The sequence below is a fragment of the Gadus macrocephalus genome, chromosome 4 (assembly GCF_031168955.1).
Source record: "Gadus macrocephalus chromosome 4, ASM3116895v1".
NCBI classification, from domain to species: domain Eukaryota; kingdom Metazoa; phylum Chordata; class Actinopteri; order Gadiformes; family Gadidae; genus Gadus; species Gadus macrocephalus.
The window spans coordinates 9,139,962-9,158,959 of NC_082385.1; the positions used below are offsets into that span (position 1 = coordinate 9,139,962).

The 18,998-nt window shown below is 48.9% G+C and overlaps 1 protein-coding gene across 1 annotated transcript in view; it reads left to right on the forward strand.

The window, feature by feature from the left end:
- The window catches only part of LOC132455932 (endoplasmic reticulum metallopeptidase 1), a 23,266-nt gene continuing 4,268 nt past the window's right edge, over positions 1–18,998 (forward strand). Inside the window, exons 1-14 of the mRNA XM_060050020.1 lie at positions 1–366; positions 2,212–2,522; positions 4,645–4,772; positions 5,870–5,975; positions 6,392–6,538; positions 6,851–6,943; positions 9,334–9,546; positions 10,015–10,235; positions 14,046–14,220; positions 14,892–15,082; positions 15,359–15,511; positions 16,210–16,412; positions 17,898–18,013; positions 18,714–18,877. Coding sequence (XP_059906003.1) covers positions 92–366; positions 2,212–2,522; positions 4,645–4,772; positions 5,870–5,975; positions 6,392–6,538; positions 6,851–6,943; positions 9,334–9,546; positions 10,015–10,235; positions 14,046–14,220; positions 14,892–15,082; positions 15,359–15,511; positions 16,210–16,412; positions 17,898–18,013; positions 18,714–18,877 — 2,496 coding nt within the window. The 5' untranslated portion in view covers positions 1–91. The remainder of the gene's footprint in view (positions 367–2,211; positions 2,523–4,644; positions 4,773–5,869; positions 5,976–6,391; positions 6,539–6,850; positions 6,944–9,333; positions 9,547–10,014; positions 10,236–14,045; positions 14,221–14,891; positions 15,083–15,358; positions 15,512–16,209; positions 16,413–17,897; positions 18,014–18,713; positions 18,878–18,998) is intronic.

The following is an 18,998-nucleotide window of genomic DNA, read 5'->3' on the forward strand; positions in this document are numbered from 1 at the left end:
GTCCCTTTGCGGGATCCGTCAGTTGCTCAGGAAAGCGCCGCCTGTGTGAGAACGAAGCTTGCAGCTGATGTAGCCTACTACTATAGCAAAGATGGAGAGTGACACCACTATCAGGAGACTAAAGGGACTCGGGACGCCCAATAGTGTATCGCAAGTAAATAACGTTTCGCGGAGTTCACACGGGGGTAACGGTTACAACAGCGACCCGAAGAAGAAGCCCGAAGTGAATCTGTTCTTGCTACGAGAAGGAGTCGGAGCTTCCTTAGTGTTTGTGTTTATTTTGGTGCTATGGGTACTCGTGCATTTGTCACTACAGCAGCTCATCATTGGGAAGTCGTCTGGTGAATTCAACGCAGTAAGGGCCAGGTGAGTTTGTTTAGCTTTTTGTTTTTCTCAACTTCTTATTAGTGCAGTTGGTGGACCGCTAACCTTTCCTCTAGTTCAGGAGTATACAACGCACACCTTCTAGAAACGCACCATTTCCCCCTCCTTTCAAGGTAACTGTGAAGCCAGGTGTTATACACGCTGTATTGCTTGTCAGAACTTGGTACAGGAAGGACCTCTGACTAGGCACAATCCTCTCTATTTTGGACCTCTCTAGTTACGATCACCAGTTCTATCCCTCTGGGGGAAAGGCGCTTTAAGTGACTTGAATAACAAGTCATAACAAAGCAATAAATACTGTCAGTGAAACCCACTTGAAGAAGTGCTTTTTTTTGTTCAGAGAATAGGATCACGTCGCTATTCTGTGTGTAGCCCTAATAAGGGCGTGCGGGAAATGACATAATGTAAAAGAGAAACGCATCTGAAGGATGCATTGTGTGACAGTTTACCAACCCATTTTTATTTCCTTTATCTTATTCTATGGTATATTGTATTGCTTTGATCAGTCAATGAACGGCGACCACACCTCCAAAAACGGGATGCAAAGTCTACATGTTCAACAGTAAACAATGCTTGAAATATGTATACGGGATGATGACCAATATCTTTACACATCACACTGCCTAAATTATGTCAAAGATCTTTGTTGAGTCTTTGAGTAACATGGTAGACCTAATTTGGTATAACAATCCCAGTCAACTAGTTAGTTAGCATGTAATATATTATGCCGTCCAATATTCAGGGGAAATGTGGTATATCAGTAAAGATAGCAATATATTCCAATTGATAAAATATTTAAGGGAGACAGTCTGTGGTCCTAATGTAAACTCAAACTTAATTCAATGGGATATCTAGTACATTTTGAAGCAAATCCTCTATGATGTCCAGATAGACAACCTATTTATTCACATAGACAGACATAGTAATGTCTGTCAAAAGTGGTGACATGGACTGAATGACAATGCATTATAGTATAAATGATTATAAATATAGGGAAGCAGGAAAATACCTGAATTGCTTCTAAATGAATCGCTGCTGCAACCTATCAAGGAAGTTGCAGGTTGGTTCAGGTTTTTCATTGTGGAAGTGTATTGTTATTTCAGGATGTTCTGCAAAACTAGAAAAATATACATTTTAATGAAATGAAAGAAAGCGAAAAACTAAAGTACAGACTTATTTAATGTGACTCATGCTTCTTTTCGTGTGTGTGTGTGTGTGTGTGTGTGTGTGTGTGTGTGTGTGTGTGTGTGTGTGTGTGTGTGTGTGTGTGTGTGTGTGTGTGTGTGTGTGTGTGTGTGTGTGTGTGTGTGTGTGTGTGTGTGTGTGTGTGTGGTGCACACGCTTCTATCACAAATTTCCCGCATTTCAACTATAATAAATAACAGTTACAGAGACAAATCCCAATGAGCGATCATATAAACTCTTTCATGCCAAAGCAATGTTCCATTAAAGGGGTTACATTATGCCACCAGGTGTGTGTCTGATGAGCCATTACAAGCCATTCGAAAATCTGCCTTTTGCTGGGTTTTAGTGTGATCACAAGTGCGAGTGACACCCTAGATGTATGATAGATGGATAAGCAGCATCTGTTACGGTCCACAGGGTAGGCTGGTAGGCTGACCTATCCAGCATACATCTAGGTTGACACGCCCACTTGTGATGTCACTCAAACACAGGAATAGGCTGATTTTAAAATGGCTTGTCATGGCCAATCACACCCACACCTAGTGGCATAATATCACCCCTTTAAGTCCATGTTAATGACCTATGCGTCCTCCACCACCACCACCTCCACCTCCACCAAACCCCCTCAACCCCCGACCCCAGGCGGCACCTGGAAAGCATCACCAGCGTGGGCCCGCGGCCGGTGGGAAGCCCGGAGAACGAGGTGCTGACGGTGGCCTACCTGCTGGAGCAGATCAAGCACATCCAGGCGGAGGTGGCGGCGGCGGGGAACCCCCACCGCCTCAGCGTGGACGTGCAGCGGCCCACCGGCTCCTTCTCCATCGACTTCCTCGGGGGCTTCACCAGCTTCTACGACCGCGTCACCAACGTGGCCGTCAAGCTGGAGCCCGAGGCCGGGGCGTCGCATCTCATGCTGGCCAACTGCCACTTCGACACGGTGGCCAACAGTCCAGGTACCGAGGGAGAGCCTCGAGGCGAGACTAGGGCCGTGAGCCACTGTGGATGGTCGGGTTTCGGGTTTTGCTTTGTTGTCCTCCGGAGAGGGATTTCAACGACACCCCTCGTGCATGTCATAGAACAATCGACGAAGGGGTTGAAAATTGACTTGTAAACGTGTACGCTTACCTGCCAGAGCGATAGAATCTACCGGGGCAAACAATTGGGTGTTCTATTTGTTAGAACCGTCAAATCGATCCGCCATTGGCTGGCGGCAGGTGTTCATTCAGTTTGTCAAGGGCAGTGGTGGCACAGCGCACAATGCACTACGATTCAGACTACGCTTCTAGTCCAGGATTGTCGGGAAGGGTGTCGGAGGTCGGACCCCCAACCGAGAGGTGCTCGGGCCAATCTAACCCTCACCTGCTCTTAAGTGACATGTATCTCTAAAGAAATGCAAAGTCATATTGGATAAAGCGCCTGGTAAATAGTGAATAATATCATGATAATAAATCTGATTATTATTCATATAAACAGGTAAACAAAGTCTAATATTTGTTTACGGTATGTGGCCAATGTCAGAGTCTGAGTGATCTTTTATGTTGTTAATGCTGAACTTGTGTGACTTTGGAGCCACCATGAATGTCTGCTAGTCTTCAGCCACAGACATCTGCAGAAGGTTTGTGCCGTGATATAAACCACCCTATTATTTTCAACCACTTAAGAGTAGGGATCATATGAAGACGACAAATGAACCACCGCAGTTTATTGGTTAACCGTTATGTGAAGCGGCGCATTGAAATCGCTCTGTAAATATTCACGGTGGCGTTCAAGGAATTGGTCCTTCCCATGCACTGGTTGACCTGTACTCAGACTGGCAAAGGGTTTTTATATCACTCGCTTAATGAACGGGCAGGCATGATGTCTGGAAGACGTGCCGCTGAATATTCATCAGAGCACAATCTGTGCTTTTTAAATCCTTCCGTTCTTTTTCACCATAAGGATTTACAGTCGAATGATGCAAATGTGATGACATGGAGAAAAGCGAAGGGGGGAAAAAAAAGAAGAGATTCCCCTCCCCTGCATTCATTGGGGTGCATGGATACCCCATGATGATGGGTTAGCCTCAAAAGGTCACACTTCAATATCTGCATCGCTCTCTCTTTTGAGCATTAAGTGGCGATGACAAGGGGCTGGCACGGCGTCCCCACATTCACCGCGCAGGGCCCCCTTCGTCCACTGCCCCAAACGCTCCGATCTACAAAGCCAAAACGCATGACTCCTTCGTCTGAGGTTTAGTCTTCGTCTCCTCCTCCTTCTCAGAACTCCATGCTCTTTCTTCTTCTCTCCTTCTTCCTCTCTGCGAATCATGTCACGCCAATCCGCTAATCTCACGCTATCACATGCCTCCCCCCCATCAGCAACTTTCAATCGGCCTTCCATAGTATTAAGAGGCAATATGTGAAGTGGTATCCCTTTTCCTCTTCCTCTTTTTTTCCCCCTTCATGTCGGAGGTCAAGTTGAATACATGTCGGATAAATGTTACCGAAAGAGGAACTATGTGTTGGTGTCCTGCGGTCAGCCGTCTGGCCGGCTTGCTCATGGTCGATCTAGCATTTATAAAATCATGTGATACGATGAAAGGGTGGGATAGATTACCCCCCCCTCAGAGTTCTAAATGTGATGGTGATGGCCAATGGGATTGCTGCTGAAGCTTGCGGGTAGTGTGAAACCTAAAATCAGGCGAGATTGGGAGGATGTGGGTTTGTCTGCAATCTGCATCTAAAACAACACATGGGAGAGAAAACAGAAGCCATACTTATACAGGAATCCCTGTATAAAAGTATGAATCTCTTAAAGGGCAAGTAGCCGTCCTGACTGAACCGTTGCTGTAGCTTCATATGCTTATAAGCTTGTATATGCCCAATTATACCATAATCCCTAAAAACTGCAGAGGTTAATTTATCGAATAGGCAAATGCATCACAATAATATCTATCCATAGTACTAAATGGTTACAGTAATGTTCATCCATGGTATTGGTATGAAAACAAATACAGTTTTGGGAGGCGCCTTGTTGGTCATGGTCTCAGTGTTGTATGTGACACTAGTTTTTGTGTTTGTCATTCTGTGGTTGTAGGGGCCAGCGACGACGCTGTGAGTTGTGCGGTCATGCTGGAGGTGCTCCACTCCCTGGCCAACCTGTCCACTCCCCTACGCCACGGGGTGGTGTTCCTCTTCAACGGGGCAGAGGAGAACGTGCTGCAGGTGACATAGAGCAAGGGGGAACACCGAGGGTTAACCCGCGTGAAGTACGGGCAAGGAAAGCAGATGATGTCCCTACCAATGCAATTAAACAGCAAATTGTGACTAAATTGTGACGTTTTCTACCCAATTATCGTAAACGCATTAAGAAGAGCATGAAGGAAAGATGACTTATATTGATGTTTAATGCACACTAAACTTTCCCTCAGATTATTTTACTACGAGTGCAAATCTGAATGGTCCGTGTTATGGTTAAAAGTCAGATCAGCATTCAGGGATGAGGGCATGTTTCATTCGAGCACTGCTAGGTTTTATGTTCTGCTCGTTCGATCAGGTTCTCAACTGTCAGGTTGAACAATGAGACTGCTTGGTGGTTTATGACTCCGGCACGATGCAGCATTCAAAAAAGTTGCTTAGCTGTTCGTCATTCGACACCCCAATAGATGCAGTTGTGGTTTGGGAGGTGCTTCCATATGGCGATTGTCAGCCAATATATGTAATGCATACATCTCATTGACAAAGCATTTGTTAGCTTGACCCTGTAGCAAAACGAAGCATAAAATGGAACTAAGAAGTTGTACACAGAACAAGTCATAATGAGAGCACCATTATGAAACTCGTGGTCTTGTGGCTAGAAAAACTCCCAAAACTGCTTGATCGCTGTTCACGGTTTGTTCCCTCTTGTGAAGGTTCTTTGCATAAAATAATAAAAAAATCCTACTCATACTGATCCTGTTGGCTAATAAGTGAACTGCAGCCCGCTCAAGCCTGCGCATTCAGAGACCTAGGAGCGCGAGACCACAGCCATAATAGACTAATGTTAGTTATGTTCATAGTTATTAGTTACAAAGAGACAATGGGAGTGGATAAAATGACCATAAAATGGACCCACTCAAAAGTTTTGATAAAATTGATGAATTGATTAGACGTCACTCTCTTATTTTCAAACATAATATAAAATCAGCCCAGAGAATCTTCAATGCAACGAAGAGCACGGGAAAGGAGTTATATTTTGTATCTTGGCAATTTAAAGCCTGACTGCATGTAAAACTACGACGTGTATTAAACTGCTCTCCACTGCTCCATCCTCCCTCTCCCAGGCCAGCCATGGCTTCATCACCCAGCATCCCTGGGCCAAGCAGGTACGCGCCTTCATCAACCTGGAGGCTGCAGGAGTCGGTGGCAAGGAGGTTGTCTTCCAGACAGGTGTGTGTGTGTGTGTGTGTGTGTGTGTGTGTGTGTGTGTGTGTGTGTGTGTGTGTGTGTGTGTGTGTGTGTGTGTGTGTGTGTGTGTGTGTGTGTGTGCGTAATGCGGCTGTAATACATGCATTATAGGTATTTCATTGTTTGTCTTGGGTTGATGATAAACCCAAGCGGGCTTCATTTGTATGGGTTTCCCATGCCTTTCTCAGAACGCTATCTGCCCATCAATCTCATTTGTTTCCGGACACGTAAATCATTTACTTTCCCCGGCCGTTCAAATGACCATTCGACGGTGCGAAGCGGACCTCAATCCCATGCCTCACACAAACACACACACACACACACGCACAACGTTGACGTGACGTCACCAGCACAATATTGTCAAACAAACGGGGTCTTCTGGGGTTCCCTTCCCCCAGGTCCGGAGAATCCCTGGCTGGTGCAGGCCTACGTGCACGCGGCCATGCACCCCTTTGCCTCGGTGGTGGGCCAGGAGGTCTTCCAGAGTGGCATCATCCCCTCGGACACAGACTTCCGCATCTACAGGGACTTTGGCAACATCCCAGGTGGGTGCCGCCGTCCGCGGGGCGCCAAGAGCGCAGGGGTGTTAGAGAGGGATTCAAAAGGGTTGGGTCAGCAAGTATAGGATGTTAACAGAGTGTTTTTTTTCTGTCGTTGCATGCATTAAGTACAAGGGCGTGAGTCTGGCTCTCTGTCTCGCCGCACACTTTGTGTCAATATATTTGACTTGCTCTCTCTCTCTCTCTCTCTCTCTCTCGCTCTCCATCTCTTTCTCTCTTTCTCTTTCTCGCTCTGTCTCACACTCTCGCTCTCTACCTCTTTCTCTCTCTGTCTCTCTGTCTCTCTACCCCCTCCAGGCATAGACCTGGCCTTCATCGAGAACGGCTTCATCTACCACACCAATTACGACACCGCAGACAGGATCCTGACCGACTCCATACAGAGAGCTGGTAGGCCTCCTCCTCCCCCCCCCCCCGTCAGCCAATCACGTGAATCCTTGCATTTCTGACCAGCTGAGCTCTAATGCCTTCGCTTATTCCGATATTATGTCATCCCGACATCATGTAGACGCTTATCAAGATACTTTGTGGACACACTTTTCAAGGTTCTAAGCTTTTGCTTCATTGTTGTGATGTGAGGTCGACCAACAGATCTGGATTTAGAAGGTGGACACTGGGGGGGGGAGGAGGTTATTTCCTGTCACCCACACATCCTCAGGAATACAAACATGTTGCTTACATCAGCGCCGCTCTGTCCTCCCCTCCCGCTTCCCGTTCAGTCCCCTCAGCACTCTGCCCCGTCGCATTACTCATCTGGGACCCGAAGGGGCAAACACACACACACACGTTTCCACAGCGCTGCGCGTCGCGTGTGTAGTCTGCGACATTGACGCACCAATCTGTTTAGTGGGCGGCTCCACACGAGGCAACGTTTTCATTCAACCCGGTACTCCCCTGGCAACCAGTTGCCTCCACCTTACCCGCCACCTCACCCGCCAAGAGAGGAAACAGGTGGAGCAGACAACCAAACATGGGTGTGGTCACGAGCGGGGGGGTTATCGTGTTACGCTGGCAGAGAGGAAGCAGGACAGGTTTAATATCTGTGTATATGGGGTGGAGCCTTAATAATATTACTAAATAAGACCTGCCTTGGCTTGGAAATATAGGGGACTTTAATAGAAGTGCAGTTGTTATATTCTTGAGTTGCAGCATCGTGTATGATATGAAAGGATGTGATAAATATTTGGCCTGTTAAGCCCTTTGAGACTGTAATGGTGATTAAGGGCTATACAAATACAATTGAATTGAATATGATACGACCACATGACCGTCACCGTGGCCATCAGACCTCGTATATCCTGTTTTTAAAAGCTATCTTTATTTATTTATTTATTTATTTATTTATGTCATGCTCTCTCTCTTTTTCGCTCACTTTGTTTGAATTGCAACCAACTTCCCCCCTTTTCTAGGGATTAATAACACTTACTCTAGCATCATTTTACATGGGAACACAAAAATCAGGGCAGGAAGGCGTGGAGCTGCATGTTATTCAGAACGAATCTGATCCGACGGGCGCGTTACCCTGAGTCTAGCGGGAGCACAGCAGTGGTCCATGGGGGCAGGGCGCGTTCTGCTGGGTCACTGCCGGCCGGAGCCTTCACCGCTGAGAGCTGAACGGACTGTGCGAAGGTGGGGGGGGGGGGGGTGGGGGGGTGGACAATGGGCCTCTGTCCTGGCTGTGTGTGTTGGCGCATGTGAAATGTGATTGTGTGAGCAGCACACCAATATGCAGGCGACTAAACCAGCGCAGTAGACCACGAGGAGGAACTCGCCCGCAGTTCAGGACCCGTGTGCGGTTACGGCCGCTGTCGTTCTTGTGATTGTAATAACAGAATAACAGTTTCTGCTCCTCCTTCGTCGCTTTGAGCGTCGAAACGGTTTTGAATCCGGAGTTACCTTTCTCCCTCCGTCTCGTGACTGTACTATAGCAAACAGGCGCGTCTGTAAATACATAACCGGCTGATAAAAGGGGAGCTCTAGGTGGAGGGTTATACGCCATAGTGTGAATACACCCTGGGCGCTATGGTTATTCATAACTCTGCAGCAGGTATTTCCCTACGGGGGGGGGCGGCATGTCTGAGGCAAATAGGGGGATTCTGGAGGGCCGCCTGTTCCCCGGGACCACAAGACGGGGGCTGTACCCTCGCTTGTTTAATTATAACCCTTCTATGAGTCGTCGTCCTCTCATGGCGTTAGCACCCCAGGGTGTGCCCCCCCCCCTCCCCCAGGGTGGAGGTGCCTGGCACAACTGTCCCCCCCCCCCCCCTCCCCTGCCTTCCTTTGGTCAAACCCGTTTTGTCTTTTATGTTCTCCGCCTGGGTTGTTTTAGTGTCGATGGCGGTGACCAGGGACCGACTGCTGTGTTCACCACAGCCACAGAATAGGCAAATCCACGGCTTCCGATAAGCCCTGTTGTCTGAGGAGTCTCCTATCCAGCTCTGATGGCGGGGTTTTCACTAATCCGAGCGGGGGGTTTTGATAGACAAAGCTGGTATTTGCATTGAAACTATTGTAATCGCAGCTCGATCAAGGCGGTGCCCTGTTTGGAGCTTGTCGTTTTTTGTTTAATTCACCGAGGCTGAACGGTAATCTGTTGTGCGAGCGCGTACAGAACTGTAACCTGATAGGTGTTTGAGCGGCCGCGGCCTCCAACGGCCCTCACCTTGACGTCTCACCCTGCCAACATTAACACAGCCCATAACATCAACAGCGTGTCGCGTTGGCTCCGCGGCCCCTGTAACCCTGTCTTTTGTTTTTCCCCCTTCCTCTCGTCCCCCCAGGCGACAACATTCTGGCGGTGCTGAAGCACCTGGTGATGTCGGAGGAGCTGGGCGACTCCTCGCAGTATCGCCACGGCAACATGGTGTTCTTCGACCTGCTCGGCATGGTGGTGGTCGCCTACCCTGCCCGCGTCGGCACCATCCTCAACTACGTGGTCGCCGCGGCGACCTTCCTCTACCTGGCCAAGAAGGCGTCGCGGCCGGGGAGCGGAGGTACGCCACCGTTTGGGTTCCTTTGTTCCCTCGCTGGTTCTCTCGTTTGTTCTTTTCGTTCTTTCTTTGTTTTTTCCCTTTCTTTCTTTCTCTCTCACTTGATTTATTCAGAGTCTCATTCTGAGTCACAGTGCTGGTCTATTTTACACATAACTCTTCTATGCCATACTGTGTTATACTATACCATACGCTGCATCATACCAGACCATACTATAGTATATATCGCATTGTATGCCGCAGTTTCTTTTGTCTTTTGTCTTTTTTTATCGTATTTTATATAAACTAACATCTAACAGTCCTCATTCTTTATTGGACACATCCATTATATTTATCATACAGATATTTAAGATATATTTCAAATTAGAACCTTTTTTTTTGTTTCTCCATCGTTTCTGTGAATCGCAGAAAAACCGTAGTAAGCGGTTTGAACTCGGTGAACTCACACCTCCCCCTCCCCCCCTCTGGCAGGCGGCCGCTACGTGCGTCGGCTGGCGTGCGCGGCCGGCCTGACGGTGCTGAGCTGGCTGGTGACGCTGCTGTCGGTGCTGGTGGTGGCCCTGCTGGTCACGTTGCTGGGCCGCTCCATGTTCTGGTACCAACACTTCTATGCCGCCGTGTGCCTGTACGGCCCCGTGGCCGCCGGCTCCATGGTGCTGGTGCACACCCTGGCCAAGAACCTCTACTACGGCGTGAGTTACCGCGCACGCGCCTCCTGTGTGTGTGTGTGTGTGTGTGTGTGTGTGTGTGTGTGTGTGTGTGTGTGTGTGTGTGTGTGTGTGTGTGTGTGTGTGTGTGTGTGTGTGTGTGTGTGTGTGTGTGTGTGTGTGTGTGTGTGTGTGGAAGAATTGCACACCGGTTGGGCGTGCAAACTTTACATGCGCAACATTTGTATGTACAAGCCTACACTTTTTCACTGCACTTTCAGTTTTCAGACAGACAGACTGACTGACTGACTGACTGACTGACCGACTGAATAGCTGTTGGTCTGAATGTCTGACTGACTGACTGACTCAGGTCTTTGGGTTGCGAGTTCGAGTCCCTGCTTTACTTTGCTAATCCTAGATCGAAAGTAGGGCGTCACAGCAGAAAGAACATGGCAGTAAGAAGAATTAAAAATAGCAATTAAAATGGGATTAAAAACGACAGAAAAATATGTTGCCAATAAATCTGTATACACAATAAGAGCAGTGGAAATGTAGATTACACTAGGTATGGACAAATAGAGTTTTAAGGAATTATCGAACGGTTTGAGGGGAACAAAACACAAAGACGTGCCTTGTTTAATTTAACCTACACGTTGGCCCCATGCCGATGCCTTCGGTCGTAAATGCAAGAGCCTGTTAATATTTAGCTTATCCCTACAGTTTTGTATAATACTATACTTATATGACATCCATCATATAAGTTATAGTAGCAGTGGCTGACACACGAGCACACGGGTGAAACACGACCACCACAGAGACCTGTTTAAAAAAGCTCTTCCTGTTCGGGGTCGCTTCGGCATCCTGTGCCTCGAGGCGGCTTCGGTGGCTGGGGTTCAACAGCTTCCCCGAGCTCCCCTCGGGCCGAACCAGGCAGGAGCAGAATGTGAAACACCGTCCAGAGACTGAATATCATCCCATTCCGGAGGCAGCCCACTGTAGCGCTGTTACCTTTTTTCCTCTGAGAACGCCACGGAATGTGCACGCATGTGGTGCATCTTAAACCAAACCCGGCTCTCTATATTCCTTCTAAGCCTTCACTTTCAGCCCCCTGCAGGTCACCGAGGCTGCACTCGCTCAAGATATTGAGCTGCTTCCCCAGTTTAGAAAAAGTAGGGGAAGTTGTTTTTTATTTCTACGTGCCGGGGGACTGATTCATGGGCTGCCGTGAGCAGCAGCAAGCCTTGCATCTTTTTTTAAGGTTAAAGGTCACTGGATCCACTTCCTCCACTACGGTTAATGTGCAACAGCAGCTCTTTGTACATGGTGATGCTATCGGTGGACGGAGTACAATGGGAACAGTATATCATCTTAGACACGGTCTGCTGATTGGCCCAGGAACCGTTTGCGACATGCACACTCCCGCCGAAAATGTGTTGGTTAAAGGTGGTGGGGTTTGCCGTCAGACCGGTGGGGGGGGGGGGGGGGATGCAAACAACATTGTCAAATAACAAATAAATCAAGAACAGTGAAAGAATTTGGGCAATTTTAACTATAAAAATAAATAGTAAAGTACTATGCAACATTGTCCAAATAACAACTGAAACAAGAGAATTCGTGCAATTTAAACATTATATATATACACACCGGTATATGATATTCAAACAAAAGATTATTATTCTTTCAATTTTTATATATATTTTTGACGAAGTAAAGGCGTGTGTGCTTAGTGTGCTGCTTAGGGCCTAAGTAACACACTAAGCACACATGCCTTTACTTCATCGTCAAAAATCGATTAAAATAACAATCGTATTATTTTTGAGGATGAAGTAAAGACGTGTGTGCTTAGGGTGTTGCTTAGGCGGCCGCCTAAGCTGTAAAGTGCTGTGTGAAGCCCTGACATTTGCTGCCGTTGGGTTTATTGTTTTAAAATCACTTTGTTTAATGTTATTTGGTCCTTGAGTCCACAGCCACGTCATTGTGGTGGGCTGTGTTCCTAATCTCAATAGCTTGTTTAAAAGATAAGCAATACATAGGCTTCTTAGCAATACTCATTCTTCTAGGAAACATTTTTTTCTTCTCGATAATGAATTGCTGCATGTGTGACATTCCCCAGGTAAATAAAATCGGCGGCGCGGGATTAGGGACTCGGTAACACTCAAGGTCTTGATTTACAGCGTCAAAGCCTTGTCTTCCCTGTCGCGGTTCTGCACTCGTACGTTGCGTCAAGCTCTGTGAAACCTAGGGAGACGGTACAACCTGTGGAGCCGTGGCCCGTTTTGGAGGCGTTGTGACCGACAGACTTCATTCAATAAAAACAAACAGTCTTATCAGGTTTCCGTAGCTACCCCGCTATTGTGGCCCTGCTCAGAGAGGCTCCTGGGTCGTTATTGGCAACCATATGTTTTGATTAGGCCCGGATGGGAAAAGCGGCAGATTACCCCAGGGTCATTTAAGGGTTGGGATGCCTCTTTGCTCTTTTCGTAGACCGTGAAAGTCGGACACTCTGCAGACATTCTAGCAACGTCGTTTCGAAGACTATGGGCTTGTTATTGGTTGCTTTCTGTAGCGATAAAACAAAATAAATGATTTAGGAATGAAGTACTGTGTGTCGAAACGAAACAACATTAATTTGTTGTGATGGATTACGAGGTGTGTGTGTGTGTGTGTGTGTGTGTGTGTGTGTGTGTGTGTGTGTGTGTGTGTGTGTGTGTGTGTGTGTGTGTGTGTGTGTGTGTGTGTGTGTGTGTGTGTGTGTGTGTGTGTGTGTGTGTGTGTGTGTGAACTGAATAACCTGAAGTCATTTGTCCCCAGCGGATTATTTTTTTCCAACCACACACGAGTGGTTTCTGAACATTTCTCAGTGGTGGCCTGGATTAATTGACTGCATTGAAAACACAAAGAGAACTTAACTTATAAACTTGTTATCAGCTTCTTTTTTTTGCCACTGATTAGTCTTTTGTAGGTCAATTAATTTATACGGTTGTACAGTTATCTGTGGTAAATGCAAATGTGAAGATACAGACACTAGCAGTTGGATTTCAGTGGAAAAAATGCTAACTGTTGAACTACCCCAACTGACTTTTGTCTCTTCAAATTGTTCTACAACCAGGACTCAATTCACGGTCATACCATCCAGTAAAGTACATCCTTAAAGTATATGAATAGGGCTCGGAGAGAGTTGTACTACAGTAAACCCCGCAATCAAAATAAGTCTACCGTAACCTAGGCTGATAAACTTTGTTTTGCCCTGTCTCTCATGAGGCACACCATGGCAGCAACACAACAATGTCTCTGTAGAGTGACAAATCGTTTCACAACGAATTAGTAAACAATGACCAACAAACCGTAACTACCAACACAATAACTAACAACACAATGTGCCTACGCTCCCAAAATGGAGGTGGTCATTGCCATGTGACATTGTGATGTACAAGCCCTGTTAGGGCGTGGACTGTGTTTACTGACTCGGTTTATAACTGACCAGTTTTAAGGGTTTTGTGATGCAGGTCAGTTTGTATTGTTGGCCTACAGCAGTCCGTTAGGGGGTTTTACCTGATGACTTTACAAGTGGAGCTAATCATTATACTACTACTGCTACATTTTACACCTACTTCTACTACCAACTGCATTTGAATCCTCCTACTACAACATTAAAGTCCTACTACTAGTACTACTGATATCACTACCACTACAACATTTTAGTCCTACTACCACTTCCACTACAACTACATTATTACTACCTCTAACATTTGAATGAAGGTAATATTTTTAAATGATTTTGTGCAGAATAGAACAATGAGTGTGTGTGTGTGTGTATGCTACTAAACGACCACATCGCCATTGTCGCCGCTTCAGGGGGTGCGCCTGGTGGAGCTGGCCGAGCTCTACTTTGACGTGAGCCTGCTGCTGTGGTGCTGCAGCCTGGTGCTGTTCACCCTGCAGGGCCTGTGCTCCGCCTACGTGCCCCTGCTCATGGTGGCCTTCCCCCTGGTCGCCAAGATCCTCCTGGCCAGCGAGTTCAAACACAGAGGTAAGGGAAGCAGAGCCAACGCCCGCGGTGGAAACTGGAAGCCTGTGCGGCCTTGACGCCCCCCCCCCCCCCCCAGCGCCAGATTTCCATGACACCTTCCCTTAAGGGATAACCAAACCCCCTGACCCCCCCCCCCCCCCCCCCCAAACAACAACACACTTTCCAGTCGGCTGTCGACGGCCCTTTCAGGTCCGTTTCTATAAGCGGAGGGCAGGTGTGTCGCATCGACACTTAATCACCACGGGGACCATGGAACCCCATCAGCCAATCACAGGTCATGCATGCAGTAGCAGGTGTTGGGTCACCCATAGTGGGAGCCCTCTAATCCAACCCGTTCCACAAGTGCCGTCGGGGTTCTCTCCCTTCTGCTTTAGAGGAACCGGGCCCCATTATTATGCTTCCCATTACTCCCTCACTGAGGCTTTACACCAGCTTTTTTCTCTAAAGAGAATGGGTGTCGACCTGAAGTCTAGAATAAAAGGGTTGTATTTTAAACTTGCAGTTTAAACCAGTTTTTAAAGATGCACACAGCATGGGAAACAAACGACCTGCGTATTGCGAATACAGAAAATGCTGAGACTCACAGTTTCTTTCACCTCTACTGCTGCTACTGCTGCTGGGACTAGGACACGGACCACTAACAAGTCTCACCTCGGGTCTCTCCTCCGCAGGCGCCTCGGCTAAATACTGTGTGCTGTACCTGCTGGGGCTGGCCCTGCCCTACGTCCACTTCATGTTCCTCATCTGGGTGGTGTTCGAGATCTTCACCCCCATCCTGGGGCGCAGCGGCACCGAGATCCCCCCCGAGCTGGTGCTGTCCACCCTGGTCACCCTGGCCACCATCTTCCTCTCCTCCTTCTTCGTGAGTGTGTGTGTGTGTGTGTGTGTGTGTGTGTGTGTGTGTGTGTGTGTGTGTGTGTGTGTGTGTGTGTGTGTGTGTGTGTGTGTGTGTGTGTGTGTGTGTGTGTGTGGGGGGGGGTAGTGAGGGGCGGGCTGGTGTATGTGTAGGGCAGCAGGGCAGGACGTTGATTCATGTAGGGTTAAACCCCCTGTGTGTGTGTTGTGTGTGTGTGTGTTGTGTGTTGTGTGTTGTGTGTTGTGTGTGTGTGTGTGTGTGTTGTGTGCGTGTGACCCCCAGCTGCACTTTATCTACCTGGTGCGCAGCACCCGCTGGGTGCTGTCGGCCCTGGGCTCTCTGTTCGTGCTGGTGTTCCTCCTGATGTGGGCCGGCCTGTTCTTCCCCTACTCCGGCAACCCCGACTCCCCACGGCCCAAACGGGTCTTCGTGCAGGTGGGGAACCTTCACCCATTACACACACAGACACATGCAGGCCGACGCACGCGCCATGAGGAGAAATGGATTTTATTCACTGCAATGTACTACATCGTCGAGTCATTTCATCTCAATAACGACAGCGATATAATATATATAACATATCATTGTTGGGTAATCAAAAGAGGAAATAATTTACTTACCCATAATCTTAAACCTGTTTTATAGTCCTGTGAATGATTTTAAATTGTTTATGTAACGTACGTCAGTCAATCTGTTATCTGCTAACAAAACAGTTCTGCTGATACAAGACCTAGCGCTACAATATAAATAAATAAATGATGCCTCTTTGCACCATGTACGGCACTTTGGCCGTGAAAACTGTTTTTAAATGTGCCTTATAAATACATTTTACTTACTTACTTACAATTGATACAGAAGAATCTCTACCGATAGACTCTCTATCATCTCGATCATATATATATATAAATATATATATATATATATATATATATGTGTGCATATTATAATTTATCATTATACATTATATATTCCATTTTCCTCTTCACCCTCTGCTTCTTCCTCATTCATCATCATCATCCTCATCCTCTTCTCGTTCTTCCTCCTTCACCTCCTTCCTCCCGACTCTCCCTCCTCCTCCCCCCCTCTCCGCCCCCCCCTCCCTCCTCCTCCCCCCCTCTCCGCCCCCCCCGCAGCACACCACCCGTACCTTCCACGACCTGGCGGGCCGGGTGGAGGGCCGTGACTCGGGGCTGTGGGTGAACAGCTTCGACTACACGGCCATGCAGTACGTCACGCCGCTCATCCCTGAGCTCAACGACACGGCGCGCACCGTCTGCCGCCCGGACCACCCCTTCTGCGGATACCCCTGGTTCCTGCCCGTCAAGTTCCTCAGCAAGTCAGTGGGCCGGGGAAGGGGGGGGGGGGGGGGGTTTGAATTCTGTTTGGGTATTGTTTGATCGACGTGAAGGGCGCTGTGATTGGTAGGATTTAAGAGGCTTAAGAAGAGGGAGTGGTAGAAGGCGGCAGGATTTATAAAGTACGCAACGGAACAAAAACATTCCCTCTCTACTCCCTCCCTCTCTCCTCCCTCCCTCACTACTCCCTCCCTCTCTGCTCCCTCCCTCCCTCCCTCCTCCCTCCCTCCCTCCTCCCTCCCTCACTACTCCCTCCCTCTCTGCTCCCTCCCTCCCTCCCTGCTCCCTCCCTCTCTGCTCCATCCCTCTCTGCTCCCTCCCTCCCTCCTCCCTCCCTCCCTCTCTGCTCCCTCCCTCCCTCTCTACTCCCTCCTTCCCTCTCTACTCTCTCCTCCCTCCCTCTCTGCTCCCTCCCTCTCTGCTCCCTCCCTCCCTCCCTCCCTCCCTCCTCCCTCCCTCTCTACTCCCTCCTTCCCTCTCTACTCTCTCCTCCCTCCCTCCCTCCTCCCTCCCTCTCTACTCCCTCCCTCCCTCTCTACTCTCTCCTCCCTCCCTCCCTCCCTACTCCCTCCCTCCCTCTCTGCTCCCTCCCTCCCTCCTCCCTCCCTCTCTGCTCCCTCCCTCCCTCTCTACTCCCTCCTTCCCTCTCTACTCTCTCCTCCCTCCCTCTCTGCTCCCTCCCTCTCTGCTCCCTCCCTCCCTCCCTCCTCCCTCCCTCCTTCCCTCTCTACTCTCTCCTCCCTCCCTCTCTGCTCCCTCCCTCTCTGCTCCCTCCCTCCCTCCCTCCTCCCTCCCTCCTTCCCTCTCTACTCTCTCCTCCCTCCCTCCCTCCTCCCTCCCTCTCTACTCCCTCCCTCCCTCTCTACTCTCTCCTCCCTCCCTCCCTCCTCCCTCCCTCCCTCTCTGCTCCCTCCCTCCGGTTCTCTGCTATTGAGAAGTTGAGAGGTCCATGCCCCCGTGATTAACAGGCAAGATGAACTCCTCGACCCAATCAGGGAGGAGTTGTCCAGATGGGTCAGAAAGCAGTATAAGATCCAAGTTGTCACACAGAGTCAACCAGAACAGATCCTTCACAGAGCAGTTCACTTACTAATAGCTGTGGCATTTCTAACAAATCAAATGATGATCGCTCTTAGTTTCCACCTCCAGCCCCTCTTAATGAAATGCTTTGCACGTGATTACGTGTCCGAAGATGTGATTCAATTTGAGTTGAATCAAATAAAAAAACAGCAACATTTAATGCTCACATAATATTCACACATGTCCAATTATTTCTTGCACATTTAGATGAAGATTGGTCATTTAGCATGTTTAAGGACGCATTACGCGGTCTTTGGTTTATGGGCCCCTTCCGTCCCCAAACCGAGCAGTGTACGACGGTGTCCCCGTGCTGTGTCGTCATGGCGACCCCTGTGCCCTCTCCGTCTCACCCCGTGCCCTGCGCTCCCGTCTCTCCTGTCCCCCAGGAAGAACTGGTACCTGCCGGCCCCGGAGGTGTCGCCCAGCATCCCGGTGGACTTCACCCTGGTGTCCAAAGAGGAGACGGTGTGGGGCACCGTCAAGCTGACCTTCAGCGTCACAGGTCAGTGGACACCATCACACCGACAGTAATCAATGATTACATTTTTTTTTTTATGTCGCATTTAAAATAAAATACAAGACGCCCAACGCAGTGAGACAAATCACAATAAAGCGCCAACTGGACATGTACAGTTTGTGGTTAAATAGTCCTTAATCGTGCTTTTGTGATAGTTCACGGTGATTTGGGATTCCAGTTGAAGGTGATCCTGTAGCTTACTCCATGATGAGGGTGCAAAAGACTTTCACCAAACGTCATGTGTCCGAGGAACGTTAACATAGTTAAACTGCTAGACCCAGTGATACGAGTGCTGTTTGCTGTAGGAGCATGTAGAGAACACAAACAAGGGGTTCATCAATGGGGGTTCACAAATGTTGGGTTTCTGTCAGCAGGGGTACTGTAGCGTGCGCCAGAGGTGGAGGGACCTCCGTCAGCGGGGGGGGGGGCGAGGGGAAGAGGATCAGACGCCCTGTAGACCCCTCTCCCAGAGGCGCCCTCATTGGACGAACACAGCTGTCACTCACGACGCTAGCTAGACTCCCGCCCCTCTTATGTAGCAGACTAAACCGGCGGAGATAACGCACCGTTGCCACGGAGACGCCTGTGTGCACTTCAGGGTCAGGCCGTTTGATAAGGTCCCCTGGGAACACAGGGCCCCCGTTGTTGTGTCTTATCCTAACCCCGCCCTCCCCCTCCCCCACAGGCCCCAGCCACATGACCCTGTACCTGCTGCCCCACCCGGGGGCCCGGCTGGTCTCCTGGTCCCTGGGGGACGGGACCCCCCCGTTCGACGTGAGCGGGGAGTACTTTGTGTTCTACTCCCACGGTCTGGACGCGCCCGCCTGGGGCTTCTGGATAGAAATACAGGTGCGCGCGCACACACACACACACACACACACACACACACACACACACACACACACACACACACACACACACACACACACACACACACACACACACACACACACACACACACACACACACA